Source organism: Nothobranchius furzeri, chromosome 5 (assembly GCF_043380555.1).
Source record: "Nothobranchius furzeri strain GRZ-AD chromosome 5, NfurGRZ-RIMD1, whole genome shotgun sequence".
NCBI classification, from domain to species: domain Eukaryota; kingdom Metazoa; phylum Chordata; class Actinopteri; order Cyprinodontiformes; family Nothobranchiidae; genus Nothobranchius; species Nothobranchius furzeri.
Window position 1 is genome coordinate 53,135,703 of NC_091745.1, and position 20,631 is coordinate 53,156,333.

The 20,631-nt window shown below is 44.5% G+C and overlaps 1 protein-coding gene across 1 annotated transcript; it reads left to right on the forward strand.

Moving 5' to 3' along the window:
• The first annotated feature begins 18,315 nt into the window (after positions 1-18,315).
• tent5aa (terminal nucleotidyltransferase 5Aa) lies at positions 18,316-20,397 on the forward strand. Its single transcript, XM_015949377.3, has 2 exons — positions 18,316-18,960; positions 19,404-20,397. Exons 1-2 carry the CDS (start codon positions 18,535-18,537, stop codon positions 20,181-20,183), a joined length of 1,206 nt encoding a protein of 401 aa, XP_015804863.1. The 5' UTR covers positions 18,316-18,534; the 3' UTR covers positions 20,184-20,397.
• Positions 20,398-20,631: the final 234 nt, after the last annotated feature.

Genomic DNA, 20,631 nt, shown 5'->3' on the forward strand with positions numbered 1-20,631 from the left:
CAATAGAACCACATCATCTGCAAAAAATAGGGACTTGATCCTTAGGCCACCAAAACAGATCCCTTCAATACTCTGGCTGCGCCTAGAAATTCTGTCCTTAAAAGTTATGAACAGAGTCGGTGATAAAAGGCAGCCTTGGCGAAGTCCAACTCTCACTGGAAACGAGCCTGACTTACTGTCGGCAATGCAGACCCAGCTCTGACACCGGTCATAACAGCCCTTATCAAAGGGCCTTGTACCCCATACTCAAGGATTAACCCCCACCCCCCACAAGGCCCCACCCCGGGGGACGCGGTCGATCGCCTTCTCCGAATCCACAAAACACATGAAGATTGGTTGGGCGAACTCCCACGCACCCACCAAGATCCCCCTAAGGGTATAGAGCTAGTCCAGTGTTCCACGGCCAAGACGAAAATCACTTATCTCCTTCTGAATCTGAGGTTCAAGTATCCGACAGACCCTCCTCTCCAGAACCCCTGAATAGACCTTACCAGTTTAGGCTCAGAAGTGGGATCCCCCTGTAGTTGGAAAATACTCTGCGGTCTCCCTTTTAAAATAGGGGGACCACCATCCCAGCCGCGTTAACCAACACACCCCAACAACATCCAGACCTTTAAGGAACTCAGGGTGGATCTCATCCACCCCCGGGACCTTGCCACTGAGGAGTTTTTTGACCATCTCAGTGATCTCGGCCCCAGAGATTGGAGAGTCCGATCCAAAGTCCCCAGACTCTGCTTCCTCACTGGAAGGCGTGCCAGTGGGATTGAGAAAGTCTTTGAAATATTCTGTCCACTGATCCACAATGTCCCGAGTAGAGGTCAGCAGCACACAAAAAACAGTGTTGGTAGTGCACTGCTTTCCCCTTTTGAGACGCCGGATGGCTAACCAGAATCTCCTCAAAGCCATACGATAATCTTGCTCCATGGTCTCACCGAACTTCTCCCAGGCCCGGGTTTTTGCCTCCACAACCACCCGAGCTGCATTCCCCTTGGACTGCCGGTATCAATCCACTGCCTCTGGAGTCCCACAGGCCAAAAAGACCTGATAGGACTCTTTCTTCAGCTTGACAGCATCCCTAACCGCTGGTGTCCACCAGCGGATTCAGGAGTTGCCACCACGACAGGCACCGACAACCCTGCGGCCGCAGCTCCGGTCAGCTGCCTTAACAATAGAAGCACGGAACATGGCACACTCAAACTCAATGTCCCCCGCTTCCCTCGGGACATGTTTAAAGTTCTGTCGGAGGTGGGAATTGAAGCTCCATCTGACAGGAGACTCTGCCAGACTTTGCCAGCAAACCTTCACAATATGTTTGGGCCTGCTGGGTCTGACCGGCTTCCTTTCCCACCATTGAAGCCAACTCACCACCAGGTATTGGTCAGTTGACAGCTCCGCCCCTCTCTTCACCCAAGTGTTCAAGACATGCGGTCGCAGATCATATGAAATGACAACAAAGTCAATCATCGAACTGCGGCCTAAGATATCCTGGTGCCAAGAGCACATATGTTATGTTTGAACATGGCGTTTGCTATGGACAGTCATGCACAGAAGTCCAATAAAAAAAAAAACACCGCTTCGATTCAGATCAGGGGGGCCATTCCTCCCAACCACACCTCTCCAGGTCTCACTGTTGTAGCGTTGCCCAAATGAGCATTAAAGTCCCCCAGCAGAACAAGGGAGTCACTTGAAGGAGTGCTCTCCAGCACCCCCTCCAAGGACTTCAAAATGGGTGGTTAGTCTGAACTGCAGTTTGGTGCATAAGCACAAACCACAGTCAGGACCCGTCCCCCCCACATGAAAGCGGGAGACTGCCTGTCATTCACCAAGGTAAACCCCAATGTACAGGCACCAAGATGGGGGTGCAACAATTATGCCCACCCCTGCTCGGCGTCCCTCAATGGGAGCAACCCTAGAGTCCAACCCCTTTCAAGGAAACTGGTTCCGGAGCCAGAGCCATGCATTAAGTTGAGTCCAAACTATATCTACCCCGAACCTGTCATCCTCAACCACCAACTCTGGCTCTTACCCCACCAGAGAGGTGATATTCCACATACCAAGAGCTAGTTTTTTTAGTCGAGGATCAGATCGCCAGACTTGCCTTCAGCCACCACGTGACACACACTGTACCCGGCCTCCTTGGCCCCTCCCACGAGTGGTGAGCTCATGGAAAAGGGGATCTACATCTCCTCTTTGGGCTGTATCTCAAGTTCATGAGGAGCATTAGCATCTAATGCTAATCATCTCTTCCTGCCCCAGGTGGGTGTTGGGAACAGGGGGTGCCTGTTGGGGTCAGTGGGAGGGCTTAGACCCCCAGTCTTAACTTCTCATCCTCAGACATTTCACATGCACATACTGTAGGTCCTTGGGGTGTGGGTATGGTTCCCATCTCTGACCCGTGGTGGCCTGCACCCCAGTTTTAATTTGGACTTGAAACACTTCCACCAACAACATTCTACGCCTTGGGGGTGAGGACACTCGACAGCACCTGCAGCTGGGGATCTGTTGACTGAATTTCAGTGCCCCTCCCGAAAATCTCTCGCGGCCACCATTCTCACGAATTTCTCCCAATTTCCACCCGGACATTATTGCTAAACCAGTTTCGACCTATATTACATTGTTTATGTGGGCTCTCAGCATCGTGGATCCTTGTTAGCGGAGAGTTGCAGTGCGCTGATTATTCATGCTCTCTGCAGGCATGGGCGGCTCTAGGAAATTAGAGTTTCAGCACACACAATTCTGAGATCAGACATACATACACAGACACATGACAAGAATTGGTGACTGTGGTCATTCGCAACCCGAGTCGTGCTACCATAATAGATCAAGAAGGTTTACATGAGAATAGAGTCAGGGGAGGGAAAAACAGCCACTTCAGAGTTACCCTCCACAGAGAGGGTAGCTTTGCTATGCAAAAAAACACCTCAGACAGATATGCACACAGACTTCAGACATTACACAACATAAGTGTCCACTAGGTGGGGAGGTAGGGTTGGGACTCTCCTCACTTCAGTGCGTGCAGCCGCATGAAGCAGTGCTCATCACCTCCGTTTGGACAGGGGAGGGAGATAATAGGTTAGAGGGCACATTGACTGCTAGATACGGTTCCACTGCCTTCACCGGTCACAGTCCCGCCCAGACTGGGATAGGGAGAAAAAGTTTCCATAGCAATGGCAGCATTCCACATTTCTTCTGAGGGGAGTTTACACTTCAGCCTCCAAGGACACCAGATTCAGATGAGAATTGTTTTGGGGACAGACACAGCTAATTTCCTCTCTGCCTTAGGGTTCTGTTGGTCTTCAACCCCTCTAGAACCAATAATGGCATAATTAATCTATCCCAATCTGTGCTGATCTGTCCACTCGCTCCTTGATGGAATCCACCTTTTGTGCCAGAACCTGAATCTCAGCAAAAGTTCCAAGCTTACGACTCATCTCGACAATTATATGAGTTTGTGCGTTCACAGCACGATGCATTACATCCCTGAGCTCCGGGATTGAGCCAATATTCCTCGAAAGCTTGTTAATTTTCCGGTAAGCCAGGTAAACGCTCAGGCCAAACAGCAGAAATCCCGACACCAAAACCAGGAATACCCAGACATCTTCAGAATCCTCTATAGACAGTTGAGAGAGGCAGATCAGGCTCCACTGTTTCCAGGAGTCCATGCATGGACGTAATTTTCACTTTAGATGTGTGTGTGTGTGTGTGTGTTTGTGGGTGGGGTGGGGGGGGGGGGGTGGGGGGGTTACAGTATGCTCTAATGGGAAACAGGCTTCAACACAAACGGTTGTTTTCCACTTGGTCCTAGAGCTCAACCAGTGTCAATTTCATAGAGCGTAATGTTGTTTTCGGATGGGGCATCCGGGAACCACTTCTCCCGTTCTCATCGTTGAAAAAATTTTGTCAATCGTGTTGCGAGGCCAACTGACCAGATCCATTTCTAATATTTCTAATAATTTCCAGTTTCCAGAAAAAATGCAGAAAGCGCCGTGCACACAAAGACAGGATAAAGAGCCTTGGGATGAGGAGGGAGGGAGAGGAGAACAAAAGCGTCTGTACGCTCCAAGAGCCGGAAGAAACCAGCTCCCCCATCATTTGATCCCTGCTCCTGGATGAAAAACCAGATATTATCATCAATACAAGAACCCCTCTCGGACACGCCGGACAGAGGATGCGAAGTGGACATGTCCGGCCTCCTGGTTTGATGCCAGCTCCGGCTTTCTCCACGCAGTTTATGGAAGATTTAAACACGAAACAGAAGACTGTCTTAAATGCCAGACAGAGCTTATTCATGCTACTCTCCAAGCCAGCTCATGTCGGCACAGAGCGCACGGGGGGTGTGACGTGGTGCGTTCAAGAGCTGGGGTTGCTAAGCCATTGCTTGGCCAAATCTTGGGGTTGCTTTAGCAACCCCTAGCTACCGCGTGGCGCCGGCCATGTCTGCAGGCAGCTACGTCCTGCGCACTTATAGTTGCGCCACCCAAAACATAATAAACACATGAGCTTTCATAACAGCTCACAGGTACTTTCTGTCTTTTATTTGTGCCTGATGCGCTTCGCTGCTGCACTCATGCTCCAGTGACTTCATGTCTCTGGCATTTCTGCTCACTGTGCACTGCACTCTGCTATTGTTGCGGTCTGTATGTAGATCCCTTTGATCTACTTAATTCAAAAGTAACTCATGAGGTGGAAAAAGTAGCAGTCAGCCAGCAAATTTTCTGGAGAACTGAGAGGAGATGCAGGAAGAACAGAGATAAACAAAACATGAAAACAGTTCAATAAAAACCAAGAAAACAAAACAAAATGCTTGAAAATTAAAATGTTGATAGATTTGCCCCTCTACACGTTTGAACTTTATAAAGCAATAATTATATATTCAATACAATTCAGATGACCTTTAAAACTCCCTCCCACCCAGGGCCGTATATCAAGGCACTTTGGGGGCCAGAGCTAAATATTCAGAATTTACTGTTTTTCATCACATTTAACAGGAGTTAAGTGCTTGCCCCGTAATGAGAAGGTTGCAGATTCGAGTCCTGTTCAGGTTGTCGCTGTTATTGTGTCCTTGGGCACGACACTTAACCCCTTGCTTTTCTAGGCTGATTGAAGATCAGACATGCCACCGTGTTCTGGACCATTTGCAGAGGTTTCAGATGCAGGCTGGGAAACCAGTAAAACCAGGTAAATACAGGTGACCATAGACTGCTCTTGCTTAGGTAAAGTTACTGTTGAGTTAAGTTGCTATACCCTTCTTCCACCGCAGGAGGGAGTAGCAGCGCCCACTCCTCACACTAATAGAATGGTTCTTTTTCTAACATGCAGATTTTTTTCGTTGTCTCTATATATAACATTCTGAGACATAAATAACTTCACTATACCATGAAAACAAATATTGTTTGTTTTAAATCTTCAATGAAAATAATTCTCCTTATTCCTTTTCCACGTCGCGTTTGGTGATAATAACCACCCTAGTTGAGAACCACTCATGCAGATTTCATCAAGGAAAAATCCTGAGAGATCAGTCCAGCATTATACAGTATTTGACAAAGGCGCTTTCGTCCTCTCAGAAGTGGATTGAGGATAAGTCCTGGCCATCCAGCCTTCCTGCCAGGCATGTGGAAAACTCGTAAGGCTGTCCTCCAGATGGTGCAGATAACTTCAGGATTCATTTGTTTATGGAGAAAAAGTGACATTCCAGGCGCCCTGTGGAACAGATTCTACATTTCCACTCAGCTTTAACAGGACAGTCAAGTTCAAGTACAGTGATGAAGGTTAAACCATCACTTATCTGGCCATCACTCACCAGGCTGTTGCTTGCTACTACAGTCTAATAACTATAATCAACTCTCCAGTAGATTTCCATCCTAAAATCCGCACAAAAAGTCAATGTTTTAAAATGTTTACAACTTCTATAAGACCTCTATAAACACATTGGTTCTAAATAGCAAATAACCAAGAAAATGAACATTTCACATTTAGAAAATAAATACTTAAATTGTCATATTGTGTGTTTAATTATTGTGTTTTAAACTCCTTGTCAAGGATATCTACAGCACTTCCTGCTTTGATTTGCAAAAAGAAAAGACAGATTTCAAACTATTTTTCTTACATAAAATAGTAACAGTGCAAAATAAAATTCAGATATTTCTTACAAAACTCTGCAAAACAATGTCAGTTGTGAGAAAACACATGATTTAATTATACAAACATCAGACTTAATAAACAACACATCATCTAAAAGTTATATTTTGATTAAATTGGTGCATAAAGCTGTCTGTTCACAGAGCTCTGTGTCCAAGCACATTAATAGAGAGGCCAAGGGAAGGACAAGGTGTGGTACAAGCAATAGGGATAACTGCACCCTGGAGAAGATTGTGGAAAAAACCCATTCCAAATTGTGTTTTGGAATGGGTTCTCCTTTGGGCAGAACTTTGGGTTCTGTGCAGTATGTTAGCTGTTCCTAGAACTGCAGGTTTCTGGGCTGAGATGTTCGATGTTTTTCCTGGGATCTGCTTTATCCACTCCTCCAGTTTGGGGGTTACTGCCCAATTGCCCCGATGATCACGGGTACCACCGGAGCTTGGCTTTGTCATTCTCAACCACCTTAGGGGGTGTTACCCACTTTGATCTTGGGGCTACCAATCCATACTCTACACAAATTTTTCGGTACACAATGCCCGCCACCTGGTTGTGCCGTTCCATTATATGCTTTCCCTGCCAGCATCTTACACCTGCAGTTATGTGGTGGATTATCTCAGGGGCCTCTTTGCATAGCTTACACATTGGGTCTTGTGTGGTAGATCTTGACCTCTGTTGCTCTGGTGTTCAGGGCCTGTTCCTGTGCAGCCATGATGAGTGTCTCTGAGCTGTCCTTCAGAGCAGCTCTTTCTAGCCATTGGTAGGATTTCTTCATATCAGCCACTTGTTTGTCAGTGGTAGATCCAATGTAGGGGTTTGCCCTCCTACGATGGTATTTCCAACGTCTCATCCTTTTTTTTTTTGCCATTTTCTGAGACTTCACTGAGCACGTCACTAATCCTCACTAGGCCTCCTTCCTTACGGCTAGTGCACAGTCTCAGGATGCTGGGTTTGGGATGGAACCCTCCATACATGGCTTGGAGCTTCCCTGCTTTAACATCTGTGGTCTATATTTCTTCCTTTGGCCAGCTTATACTTCCTGCAGGATATCTGAATACTGGCAGGGCGTAGCTGTTTATTGCCCAGATCTTGTTATTGCCATTGAGCTGACTTCTTAGGACTTGCCTTACTCGTTGTAGGTATTTGGTTGTAGCTTCTTTCCTTGCGACCTCATCAAGATTGCTATTTGCTGTGGGTTACCAAGGTACTTGTAGCTGTCCTCAATGTCTGCCATTGTTCCTTCTGTGTGGACCAACTTTCCTTTCTTTGCCACCATTTGAGCACACTTCTCAAGTCCAAATGACATTCCACTATCAGTGAAGAAGAAGAAAGAAGAAGAAAGTATCATTTCTGTAGCACCTCTCAAAATAAAAATCACGAGGTGCTTCACAAAAACAAAAAATGTAAAAATATAAAAAAGCAGTTAGAAAATGTTTAAAAATATATTTAAAATGAGCAAAAATAGACAATTGTGATTAAAAAATGTTAAGAAAGAGAGAGAGTGACTAGGAAAGAGGGAAATCAGTGGATCCTGAGGAAGGTGGAATAGGTGGGGAGAGCAGATTAAAGAGAGAGGGGTTGAAGAAGGTCATACGAAGGTCAGTGCTGTAGATCCTGGTGGTGTGAATCAGTGAGTCGATGTCTCGCTCGCTTTTGGCGTACAGCTTTATATCATCCATGCAGAGGAGGTGGCTGATTGTGGTTCCATTCATGAGTCGGTTGTTGATTATTTGGCTGAAGGGGTTCAGACCTATGCAGAACAGCAGTGGGGACAGGACGTCTCCTTGGTAAATGTGGCTCCTGCCACATTTGATGGAGACGTGTGCAATTGGCCTCAAGGGTTGTTTTCCACAGCCCAATTAATTTTGCAACGAAAACTCTCAGAGTCCTGTTGATGTTGTACAGCTCCATGCATTCAACAATCCATGAGTGCAGCATTAAGTCTTGTAATCAATCCAGGCCGTACACAGGTTAATGTGTCGGGCTTTGCAGTCTTGGGGAACTTTTTGGTCAATCAGCAGTAGGTGTTTGACTCCTCTTATATCTCAAACGATGCCCTTCTGTTCTGTGCTCATGTGTTGATCCATGTGCCCACTAATCTTAGTCGCTGAGACACCTGACATCAGCTTCCATGTTGTGGAAAGACAGCCTATTGGCCGATAGTTGGATGGGACTGTACCCTTGGAGATAACTCATTCAAGTTAAGTACCATCCTTTAGCAGCTGGTTAATTTTTGCTGCTAGGCACTCATGGAGTGCAGTAAGCTTCTTAAGTTAGTAGATGTGGATCATGTCAGGCCGTGGTGCTGTTCAGTTTTTCCATACCTGAGCTTCCTTCTTGGATCTGTACTGAGGACAACAAAAGATGTTTGGGTTGGGGTTAGGTTTGTTTGCATTCAAAACCCAGCTTGTTCTGTAGATTTGTTTTTGCAGCTTTAATTTTCTAATTGTTTACACATAAAGTCTGGGGCAAAAATTAAAAACAGGCAATGGAGATTAAATAAACAATTTATGGGAAAAATGGAGATTAAGTATCAAAAAGGTGATTAATGAAGAAGACAACAAACAAACAATAAAAATACTTTTGGATCATCTTTAATCTCAATCACTATTGCAAGGCTCTTTAGGGAGAGGATCAGGAAGATAGAAAAGACTTCTCTGTGTGTATTTTCTCCACTCATGGAAAAAAGCCCCCATGGTTGCAGGAAGGAGAGCATCAAGGGCAGAGCATTTTTCACCAAACTTAATCAGTCAGACATGATTTAATAATTAAATAACAATGAATAGACTATTAAAATTTCATTTAGTAGTCGTCTAGTTGTAACATTTTTACCTTTGCTTGATGTACGAACACTCTTCTATGAAATGTACGCATACCGTAAATCCTCTAATATTGGCCTGTATTCAATTAACGGCCGGGTATCATATTTTGGCTGGTGTTGGAGTCGGCGGAGGTGAATAATGGCTGGTTTTTTATTGTGGCCAGGTGGAATGTGGTAACAAGCAAGTACGGGGGGCGGTTGTGTCATCCGTCTCACTTTTGATTTGCCAGTGATAGACCGCGAGGGTAACTTTAACTGTGCGGAGATGAAGAGGAGGCGAAAATTTGATATCAAGTTCAAAGAGAACGTGCTGATTATGCTGCAGAACACTGGGGAGCAATAGGGGTTGTATGACCTAGTCGACTTCACTATAGTGACTTTTTATGCCTGTCATCGACTAGTCGCTGTCACGTGATAATGACCGGCAAGATGCAGCCCTCGGAAAAGACAGCAGCCTGCTGTCAGCAGGTGACAATCAATTTCCCTCTGGGATTAATAAAGTATTTTTGAATTTGAATTTGAATTGAATTTGACAAGCTTCTGCGCATCGGGGGGGCAACGCGCTGTGCCAGAGCGTCGGTACTGACACGCGATCGTTCATGTCGGTTCATTTCCTTTAATGTTTTCGCCTTTTATTTGTGCCTGATGCATTTCGCTGCTGTGGAGCGGGGCGCATCACCTTGTCCTCCGACGCACGGATCACTGATGCGGCCGCCAAGCAGCGAGCACTCCTCTGTTTTTGTGGTCGGTAGATCTTTTAGAACTGCAGTTCAAAGGTAACTCATAAGGTGAATATATATGAACCTAGGTAGCAGTTTTTCTTTAGGATTGAGAGGAGATGCTGGAAGATGATAAACAGACAGGACAGAAAAATAGTCAAATAAAAACAAGTTAGTTTTTGTACCTGGTGGTTGCAACAAACAGACACCATTGAAGGTAATCAGAAGTGAGGAACAGAAAATGAAATAATTATTTTAATGTTTAGAGCAGCAGGAACTCCGAGAGGCTGCAGGCGCATCAGTGAGTTTGCGGCCACTGCGCAGGGGGAGGGGGGAGATGGCTGAAGCAGAAACTACCGTTGTTAAAAGAAATGTGTTTAACTTTGAAAATGTGGGCGCAATTTTAATTGTCAAAAACTCCAGCGAACCATTAGTTCATTTTGCTCAAATAGAAATAGAGGCCTGCCTCTAATTCTGGTCCTCCTTCCAATAAAGGCCTGGAGCTTGATGAGCTTGAGTCAAATACAGGCCCGGGCCTGTATTAGAGAATTTACGGTATATGACTTTTTTATTAGAGAATTTACGGTATATGACTTTTTTATTAAAATAGTCTGATATTTACTTTATTTTTAGGGAGGCTTGGGATAACAGGCCAAATGGCGTCCATGTGTCATTAATGTTATAAAATAGGGAGATTTATTTGTTTTTTTAATCTTCAATCCATATGCTAAACGTTTACTATTTAGCCCAAAAATGTACTTATTGCACTCTTATATCAACATGAAAAGGAAGTATTTGGTTACAGTCACAGCTGTATTAATTTAATAATCGTTCATTTCAGTGTTGACGGCTGAGCTGTTTGTGTGAGTGGCCCACAGGCTTGTAGGTTCTGATAGAGATACAGCTACAGGTGGGGCAGCATGGCTCCAGGGCAGGTAGAGCATCCAGGTGGATGAGACAGTGTCATTACACAGGTAAGAGACAAACACACAGCACAGACATCTCAGCATATCTGTAGCAATGATCAGCTGCTCAAGTGTTTTAGCAGCAACTTTTAACAACTTTACAGCCTCTGGTTGTGAAGGCCACGGGACCACAAAGACCACATGAGGAGGAAGATTAGGTGTGATGGGCCTCAGTATGGTCTCATAAAATGGGACCCAGTATGTAGCTTTCAGTTTGAATAAGGAAGAAGAGTCAAAAACCACATTCCATCGCTATGGAAACCAACAATAAAAAGGCTGAAGGTTCTCCTCTGTGCAGGAGTTACTGCTGCTGCTGCCTCTGATGGAGGAGCGCATAGAAAGCCTTTTGTCACTGAAGGTCAGTTCAGTTAAACAGAAAAATGATGGAAATGACATTTTTGCCATTGTGGAAACATCTTTCTGACAAGTGGAACAAACTCATGAGACTTTCCTGAAAGTTGACTTTTGGCTGTATAGAGAGAAAAGATGATTGTGAGGAGATGAATAGGAGGATGGATCACTGACGGCTATGAGTGCATTCTCATTTCCTAGTTATCATTTCGGTCATATTTTCCTAAATAACCACTTCAAACTATTAAAGGTTGAATACGGAACATTTTAATAAAAAGCTATATATTTTTAAAATAATACCTTCAAGGGGTGATTAGAGGTGTGCAGAATGAAGGTACAACTTTTCCTTTAAAGCTATATTTTACTTTATAAACAATCAAAAATGTATTTTGACAAGCCTGACACTGGTTTATGTTTACATCTACCAGCCAGTAGAGGGAACTTTTGAGGTTGCCAAACGGTCCGCTCGGCACAGCGAGGCTGGCACTGTGGAAAATGGTGGACACTGTGAGTCAAGCAACTGCTTCTGAGCCCAGAAGATGTTGTTATCATTCTCAGAAGAAGAGAGACCATAAAAGATCTAAAACCAGAAGTGTAATCATGGCGCGAGCGAGGGAGATTACTACGGACCTCAGAAAAGTTGTTGTTGGTGCTTGTCTGGCTAAAACTTACAAAGACCATCATTAAAGCGTCCAGACTCCAGAAACCCTCAGAAAGACAGAATATGCACCAATGGCGGAAATGTAATGCCATTGTTTCCCTTCCCAGGAGCGGTCGGCCAATTTGATGAGTCTGAGATACAGGTGTGTGCTAGTCAGTCACGTCACAAAGGACCCCAGTGGAATGCTTAAGTTTCCTGACGTGGAAATGCCAACATTCATTTTATTTAAAAGTTTAGACTCCTGCAGGATCATTAGCTAACGTCTAATACTGTAGCACTAAGAACAACCGTTGTTTCAGGATAGCTTTATAAAAAATAAAACCAAAATCCTGACAGCAAGAAATACCCTGTTATGTGTTCAAGATGAGCAACAGACAGCAGAAATACTGTCCCTCAGGAAAAGCCTCGCTGCTCAGGTAGAGGCCAACAAAATCATGGAGGCTAAATATTGTGAGTCCATGTCTGGCTTTATCTTCAAGAGAAGTGGGACATAGAAGAAGACAGAAAGACATTTATCACCAAGGACTCAATGACCTAATTGATAAAATTTGAAGATGATCTTTTGAGAGAAAAGACCAAAGTGGAAGGGAAGCAAAGCTGAAGGGCTTCATGAAGTTGAGAACATTCATGAGGAAGTGTTTCATGAAGTGAGAGACTTCAGTCGGACATGTTGATCTAAAGCTCAGACTAAAATCAAGAAGATTAAAACAGCCCAAAAATCTGTTAACATCAAGTTTAAACAGCAGTTCCAGCTCCAACGAGACCAACTCAAGAACAAGAAGGCCTTTGAGAGACTGCAGAGCTGTAAGGAAAGAGAGAGCAGACTTCAGTCCCAGCTTCAACAAGCTGAGGACAAATGTAAGAACTCTGTGAAGGACATGGATCATTCCAAAGAAGCAAACAAAGAATCTGAAACAGAACAAGAAACATGTAGAAAGATCTCCTCTCAATTCACAAACTTCTGCTGTCAGAGGAGCACCAGTGCTCTACCGCTGGAGAGTCCCACCTCCAGGAATCTGAGCTGAATTGCAAGAAGGTGCTGACGGAACTGCAGCATTGTAAGAACTGAGACACAGTCTCAAGTCTCAGATTCATCAGTCAGAGCAGAAACAGCTAACAGACTTATAGAAATTTGAGGAATTGGTCAAAGTTGGAAAAGAAAGAAATTTTCCAATGCTGGAGGCAGTCAGATATCTGCAAGAAGAAGAAGTGGAGATGCCTCACCATTAACTAAGCTGTGGAAACAATGAGCTCTAAAAACAACAAGAACCGTGATGGAAGATTAGAGAACACCAGGAGCTACCTCACCTTTGACCTGGCTTAGCACTCCAGTGGATAAAATCTTACCTCTCAGGGAGGAATTTCTGTGTAAGACTGGGGGACTGCTCATCTGATACTGCTGATTTGCAGTGTGGAGTGCCTCAGGGATCCATCCTGGCCCCCCTCCTCTTTTTCCTATACCTGCTGCCGCTGGGTGACTTGTTTCGTCGGCACAACGTCAAGTCTCACCTGTATGTGGATGATTGTCAAATCTATCTACCAGTATCACGCAATAATTCAAGTTCTTTTAAACCATCGACTGCTTGGAGGAGGTCAAATTATCGATGGCTCAGAATTTTCTGTTTTTCAACCAGAATAAAACTGAGACTATCCTGTTTGACTCGAAAAACACACATGATGTGCCCAAGGGATTGGCTCTCCTCGATTAGCACCTTTTGAGAAAGCTGTGGTCACCAATCTGGGGGTGAAGTTGGATGTGGAGCTCAGACTGGACAGCCAGGTCAATGGAATAATCAGAACCTGCTACTTCCATCTCAAGAGCATAGCTAGGATTAAGCCATTTCTTTCACGCAAACATCTGGAGACTGTCGTCCACGCCTTCATTACTACCAGACTGGACTACTGTAACTTGCTTTATGCAGGCATCAAGCAGGCCTTCATATCAAAACTACAGAAGGTCCAAAATGCGGCAGCCAGGTTACTGACTGGTACCAGGAGATCTGAACACATCACGCCTGTCTCTCCTTTAGAATTTCGTTTAAAGTTCTGGTGTTTTTTAAATGTTTAAATGAGTTGGCTCCACAATCAGATCTGATCCATCCTTATGTTCCCTCAAGGAACCTTCAGTCAGCACAGCAACGACTGCTGGTCGTTCCCAAACACAGACTACAATCTCGAGGGGGTCGTGCTTTCTCAGTGCTGGGGCCGAGGCTCTGGAATGAGCTATCTACATGTGTCAAACGGGCCATCACGCTCGGCAATTTTAAGAGCCATCTGAAAACACACTTTTATTCTTTGGCTTTTACTCAAGAGGAGTCAAGTTAATGGGTGGCTTTGCACTTTTTGCTCCCCCACCTAGATTTTATCTACATGTTTTTGTTGGTTTTTAAATGGTTTTATATGTTTTCATTTCTTTATGTTCATTTCTGTTGTGCAGCGCTTTGTTTGGTCCTTGGGCCATGTGAAGGCTCTATATAAATAAAGTTTAGTAGTAGTAATAGTAGTAGTAGTAGTAGTAGTAGTAGTAATAGTAGTAGATAAATCTCCATCCATCCATTTGCAGCCACTTATCCAGAGTCGGGTTGCGGCCTAAGCCGGGACGCCCAGACTTCCCTCTCCCCAGCTACTTGAGCCAGCTCTTCCGGGGGAATCCCAAGGTGTTCCCTGACCAGCTGAGAGAAATAGTCCCTCCAGCATGTCCTGGGTCTTCCCTTGGGTCTCCTTCCAGTTGGACGTGCCCGCAAAACCTCACCAGGGAGGTGTCCAGGAAGCATCCCAACCAGATGCCCAAGCCACCTCAATTGGCTCCTCTCGACGTCTAAATAAATAAACAAACAAAAACTGTTTCCTGCATCCAGACAGCCATTCATGTTTGTTGTCTCAAACTGAGGACTAACGTAAGAACTCTGTCTTTCCAAACATAAATGACTGTCTTGATGCAGGTTCTGCTTCGCTGTTTCACGCCGCTCATAAACGGTAAGATGGTTGCGTTCAATTCCCTGCAAGCCCCCACTGGTCATAGTGACAGAGACTAAAGCCTTTTAAAGGTAAACTTCACTGAAAAACTATTTTTTGGTTATTATTCCTGATTATAATCAGTGACTGAATTTTTAATGCAGGCTGAACATGAAAATAGTCTCCTACACCTAAGTGCTGCATTTGCTTCTGATGGAAAATAGACGGTCATTGGCTACCTTTGCTAACTCTGCTAACTAGCTTGTTAGCTGAGTTGGAATAAAGCAGAATCTATTAAAATCGTATATAGTCAACAAAACATTAGGATCAGAACAACTGACTATGATATGAACAAATTATAAATGAATGAATGAATGGATGAATGAATGAATGAAATATTTAATTTGAACCAAAAAAAGAAGAAAAATAAACAAATGCCAACAAGAAAAAAAAAACTGATTTAGTAATCTAGCCTGAGGAAAAAACGCATTCTCATGTCTCAAGTATGAAGGCTTCCAGAAGACTTTATAATACAACACTGTAAAAAAATGGTAAATGGTCTGTATTTGTATTGCACCTTCTTAGGGTTCTACGACCCTCCAAGGTACTTCACAACACATTCATTCATTCATTCATTCATTCATTCATTCATTCACTCACACGTTCACACGCTGGTGGGGATGAGGTACGATGTAGCTACAGCTGCCCCGGGGCGCTCTGACAGAGGTGAGGCCGCTAAACACTGGCCCCACCAGTCCCTCCGACCACCGCCAGCATAACACCCAGAATTGCATTTTAGCTGAACAGATAAACTTAGCATCTATTGTTGTGGTTTGTTGAGCTACTCAGGTGTAATAGGTGGCTGCATATACTCAAAAACACTTTTTATCCACTTGTACATGAAAATCATTTCAAAAGGACCATTATAATCCTTCATTTTCTGTTTATTCCCAAACCTGATAAATGTGAGTTTGTGATCCAGATGTTTTCAGATATGACTGACTATTACTATTATTGGAAGAAGGACATTTTAACACATCTGCTGGGTGGCTAGCATCACTCAGCTGTAATAGGAAGTATTTGACTTTCATTTTTTACTCAAAGTAATTCAAGTTTAACTGTAATGATGACATTTGTTAATATAAAAATACTAATTTACTCACAGAAAACTATTTGCATTTTAATTTTTTTAATCATTAAATCTGCTTGGAATGACTGAAGTTTGACGGTTCATCCTGAGCCACATTTTTGATCGAGGATAAAAAGTTATTTTCAAACCCGACTCATCCAGTTACATAAACGATGCAAACCTGGCTCCAACCATCCCAAAGATATTTCAGAGCCTTTTTAGGCAAACTGTGTGTGACTTAAGGAAAAGTCCTCTCTTTAAAAGGAAAAAGGAGGTTTGACAGTGTGAACGTCTGAATGACCAGAAAGACAACATTATCCAATTCTTGTCTTTCGATAAGCCTCTCATGAATCATCACGTTTACGATGAGTAATGAGATGAAAAAGTGCGTTTACACTAGACATCTCCTGAGTGGTGCTCCACAAACCTGCTGTTTGTCTCTGACAGTGGCTTTTATTTGGCATTGCGCCATGCACGGCTGTGGGACAACTATGTCTCTACACCTGGGAAACACATCAACCAAGCAGCTTTTGGTATATTGTAAATGACTAATAGTTCCATGTACATTTCCAGATGTGGAATTTGGTTTCAGATACCTGCTTTCAACCTGCCCAGTACGCTCCAAAGCAAAGTAGGGAAACAAAAATGACAGATAATAACATCAAAACTGTTGCAGCCTCCTTTCCATAAAAAGTGGACATCTGTTTTCACATAAATTGCTGCAGGGTGTCCTGTGTATACTATAATTAATTGTGTGTATCTTGTCCTGCAGAGGGGGTGGATCTGCTGATGCAGATAGTTGAGATAGTGCACCCTCAGTGTCCATGGCCTCTGCTTTCATCCGACCCCTGACTCTTACTGACTGAGCTGAAAATCACCTGGAAACTTCTGGGCTTCTCCAGAAACTTAAGGTTTTATGAGAGAACCCAGGTTCAAAAATAAAGTTATGCTTTCAAACTGACTGATGCACATCCAACAATGTTATATGTTGGCTGCTGACCTGCTACCAAACTCATCAGTCTAGATTAAATCTGTCCTCCTCAAAATAAATGCAGAATCATTATTATTGAGTATCTTCTCCCGTCTGATATGCCCAGTTGGTTTTGTATTTCACATGAAAGCCTGATGTAAAATACAAGGTAGGAGTGAGCATCCATGGAAGGAGCAACACAGCAAAGCATAAGTGTCATTCCCCCCCCCCAAATGTGTCAAAACCTCTTGGAATATTCTCCTGTTGGGGCTTTTGTTTGAGCAGGTGTGTTTGAGTCTCAGGTGCATGATGGGACAGCACTCGTTGTCCCTCAAAAGCTGGTGGAGGTATAGGATGTTCTTCCACAGGAATCAAACTGGTAACTAGCACGGAAATGAGTAGCCAAGCTGTTGTGGCTGCATGAATGCTCCACACACTACTGAGACCCCAACAGTGAAGAATGAGCACAGAGTAAAGTGTGCACGCACGCAGGCACGCGTTGTGTTTTAGTGTGGAAATGAAATAATTAAAATAAAATATATTTCTTAATTTTCATTATAAAATAACACTTCAAGTCAAAACTCTGAGGTTGCTTAATCCCCTACCTGCTTCAGACATTAATGAAAAGTTGTAAAGCTCTCCACGGATGATTGGCACTAATGATGACACAATAAGTCCGGGTTTTAACTGTTTAACAGTTTTATCAGAATGTTTCAAATAATTTTTCATCATTTTGCTGCAGATATGAGTAATGCCAGAACCAAAGCACGCCAACAGGGGGCGACGTGGTAACGTGACTTCGGCAGTGAGGGACTGAAAAGCCATTATGATGATGGTGGGGTTTTTAGTGCCTTTTTGTTCATTTTATGTCTTTTAATGATGGAAGTCTTAATAAATAATTTAAGGCTTAGAAAATTCAATCAGATTAATTTAAACAGGCCGGAACGTCACGATCATTCTTCATAAAGTGTTAGAATAAAGATCTGTTTCTCGGTATAAGGGAGGTTCTGGAGCGGGTTCTTTAATGAGCTGAGCAGCGGTCTGGCGGAGGGGCGGGGTGATACCCAGTTGACATCCCCAGACTTTACGCAGACCGAACAGAACGCTGCTGCGCGTCTAGTTGTCTGGGAACGGTTAAGTTTTCCACAGCTGAGGGAAAAATGTTGAACTAAGCGGGTTGTGGCGCCGACAGCGGACTCAAGTTGTGTTAAAGGAATTTTATTTTCAGCTGTAAACTGAAACGATGTAGGAGCTGTGCGTAAAAATCCACAATCATCTGAAGGGCTGACCGTCGGATGGAGCACGGTGCCAAAAAGCGACTTGAGGAGCAGCATATTCATGCAAATTCGTGAAATCATAGGCGTGCCTTTGGGCGATGGAGTCACAGCCGGAAAAGCAAACCCCCCTCCTGGATCATCACCGACCTTCAAAGACTGTGGTGCGCGGCGCTCGGACTCATTGATGGGCGAAAGTTTCTGAGGCTCAAGAGAGAAGAGAGGAAAGTTAGAGCTCGGTCTTCCTCCTCCAGTCTGATTTGCAACTCCGCCGAGGCTCCTAGGCTCTGCTGGATCTCTAATTAAAGGCTCATTGCGCACACTGAAACCCTCTCAGCGGCGGTTAGAGTTAGCCTCTAAGTCTTTAATATTTTTAAGTATAGTTTTAGAAGCTCGTCTTCACTTCAGATTATTTAAAATACCTAGAGTCCCATGCAGATGAAGTTGCCCCCACCTGGAACTCGTGCGTAAAGACGCAAACGTTCATTTATTGCCCATTTATCTTCTTCGAAAAACTCCAGTTTTCTCCAAACCGCTGAGGATTTTTGTGCACCATGTCAGAGGACGATAGCAGCTCAGGCGCCAGCTGTGTGTCTGACACTGACAGCAGCAGCGCCAGCGTCCTCAGCTGGGAGCAAGTGCAGCGGCTGGACGCCATCCTGACGGAGACCATTCCGATCCACGGCCGGGGAAACTTTCCCACTCTGGAAATGCAGCCACGGCAGATCGTTAAAGTGGTGCGGACTCGATTGGAGGAGAAGCAGATCCATGTTCGGGACGTCCGGTTAAACGGTTCTGCGGCCAGCCACATCCTGCACGAGTACAGCGGGCTGGGCTACAAGGACCTGGACCTGATTTTCTGCGCAGATTTGAAAGGAGAAAGCGAGTTCCAGACTGTGAAGGACATAGTCCTGGACTGCCTCCTGGATTTTTTACCCGACTGTGTGAATAAAGAGAAAATATCCCCTCTAACGTTGAAGGTACACACAAGTTACGCTCCAGTCTTGATTGGTGATGAGATTTACTTTGTGCCAACTGGACCTAAGATTAGATTAGTTTATCATTTTCTGTGGCTTTGAAGACAGACAATTTTAGGCTCAGCCATATTGGGACCAGAACTTTCTGCTGTCACTACAAGGATTCTACATATATATATATATATATATATATATATATATATATATATATATATATATATATATATATATATATATATATATATATATATATAGTCACATGGAAAAGAGTAAATGAACAAATACATTTCAGGTTTACTTGATTAGTGATTGCACTTTCAATGGCATCAGCGTAATTGTATAACACTAATATTGGATTTCTCTCCCTCTTTTTTTCTTACACACACACACACACACACACACACACACACACACACACACACACACACACACACACACACACACAGGAAGCCTATGTGCAGAAGATGGTGAAGGTGTGTAATGACTCGGACCGCTGGAGTCTCATCTCCCTCTCCAACAACCGAGGGAAGAACGTGGAGCTGAAGTTCGTGGACTCCCTTCGGAGGCAGTTTGAGTTCAGTGTGGACTCCTTCCAGATCAAACTGGATTCCCTGCTGCTGTTTTACGAGTGCTCAGAGAACCCCATGGCTGAGACCTTCCACCCCACCATTGTGGGCGAGAGTGTGTACGGGGACTTCAGCGAGGCTCTGGACCACCTACGTCACAAGATCATCTGCACCAGGAACCCGGAGGAGATCCGAGGTGGGGGCCTCCTGAAGTACTGTCACCTGCAGGTGAGGGGCTTCCGGCCCGCGTCAGAGACAGAGATGAAGTCCTTGCAGCGCTACATGTGCTCGAGGTTCTTCATTGACTTCCCTGATATCGGTGAGCAGCAACGCAAGCTTGAGTCCTACCTTCAAAACCACTTTGTTGGCCTGGAGGACCGCAAGTACGACTATCTGATGACCCTCCATGGAGTTGTGAATGAGAGCACCGTGTGTCTGATGGGACACGAGAGAAGACAGACCTTAGGGCTCATAGCCATGTTGGCGGTGAGAGTACTTGCAGAGCAGAACGTCATTCCCAACGTGGCTAATGTTACGTGCTACTACCAGCCGGCTCCTTATGTGGCTGATGGCAACTTCAGTAACTACTACATAGCACAGGTGCAGCCTGTGTTTGCTTGCCAACAGCCTACCTACTCCACATGGCTGCCGTGCAACTGAGTTCACCGTCATGCAAGGAGGAAGGAGGTCTGATGTCCTTAAACAGGAGTGAACGTTAAAGTTGTGCCCTGAAATCTGCCCAGTGCATTGCAGCCGACAGAACAGGGACAGGTTAATGTTTTGCATCAAAGCTTCTGTTTTAGTTCATACGTTGAGTATGAATGATCGGCCCAGAACAGCCGGCCTTAATTTTAGGGGTGAGTTTTAATGTGAAACTGACACATTTTTCCCAACACCAACCTCACCTGAGCCTGAGGCCAGAGCGGCTTGGAAAACACTAATTAGGGGAAGCGTGAGCTTGTGCTGAATGTGAGCAGCGGAACTGTCAGCGACACTGATTGGACCTGTCACAAACTAATTAGGCAACGTGTTTCGCTGCAGACAGAACGGCTGCATCAGTGTCTCGAAACTGACAGCTACTCCAGCACAGTTCAGTGCCCATGAACTC

Bases quoted from the DNA above. Each gene is read 5' to 3' on its own strand.
- tent5aa (XM_015949377.3), top strand. From the start codon at position 18,535: ATGTCAGAGGACGATAGCAGCTCAGGCGCCAGCTGTGTGTCTGACACT. The intron at 18,961-19,403 runs GTACACACAAGT...ACACACACACAG, and splicing joins TATCCCCTCTAACGTTGAAG to GAAGCCTATGTGCAGAAGAT.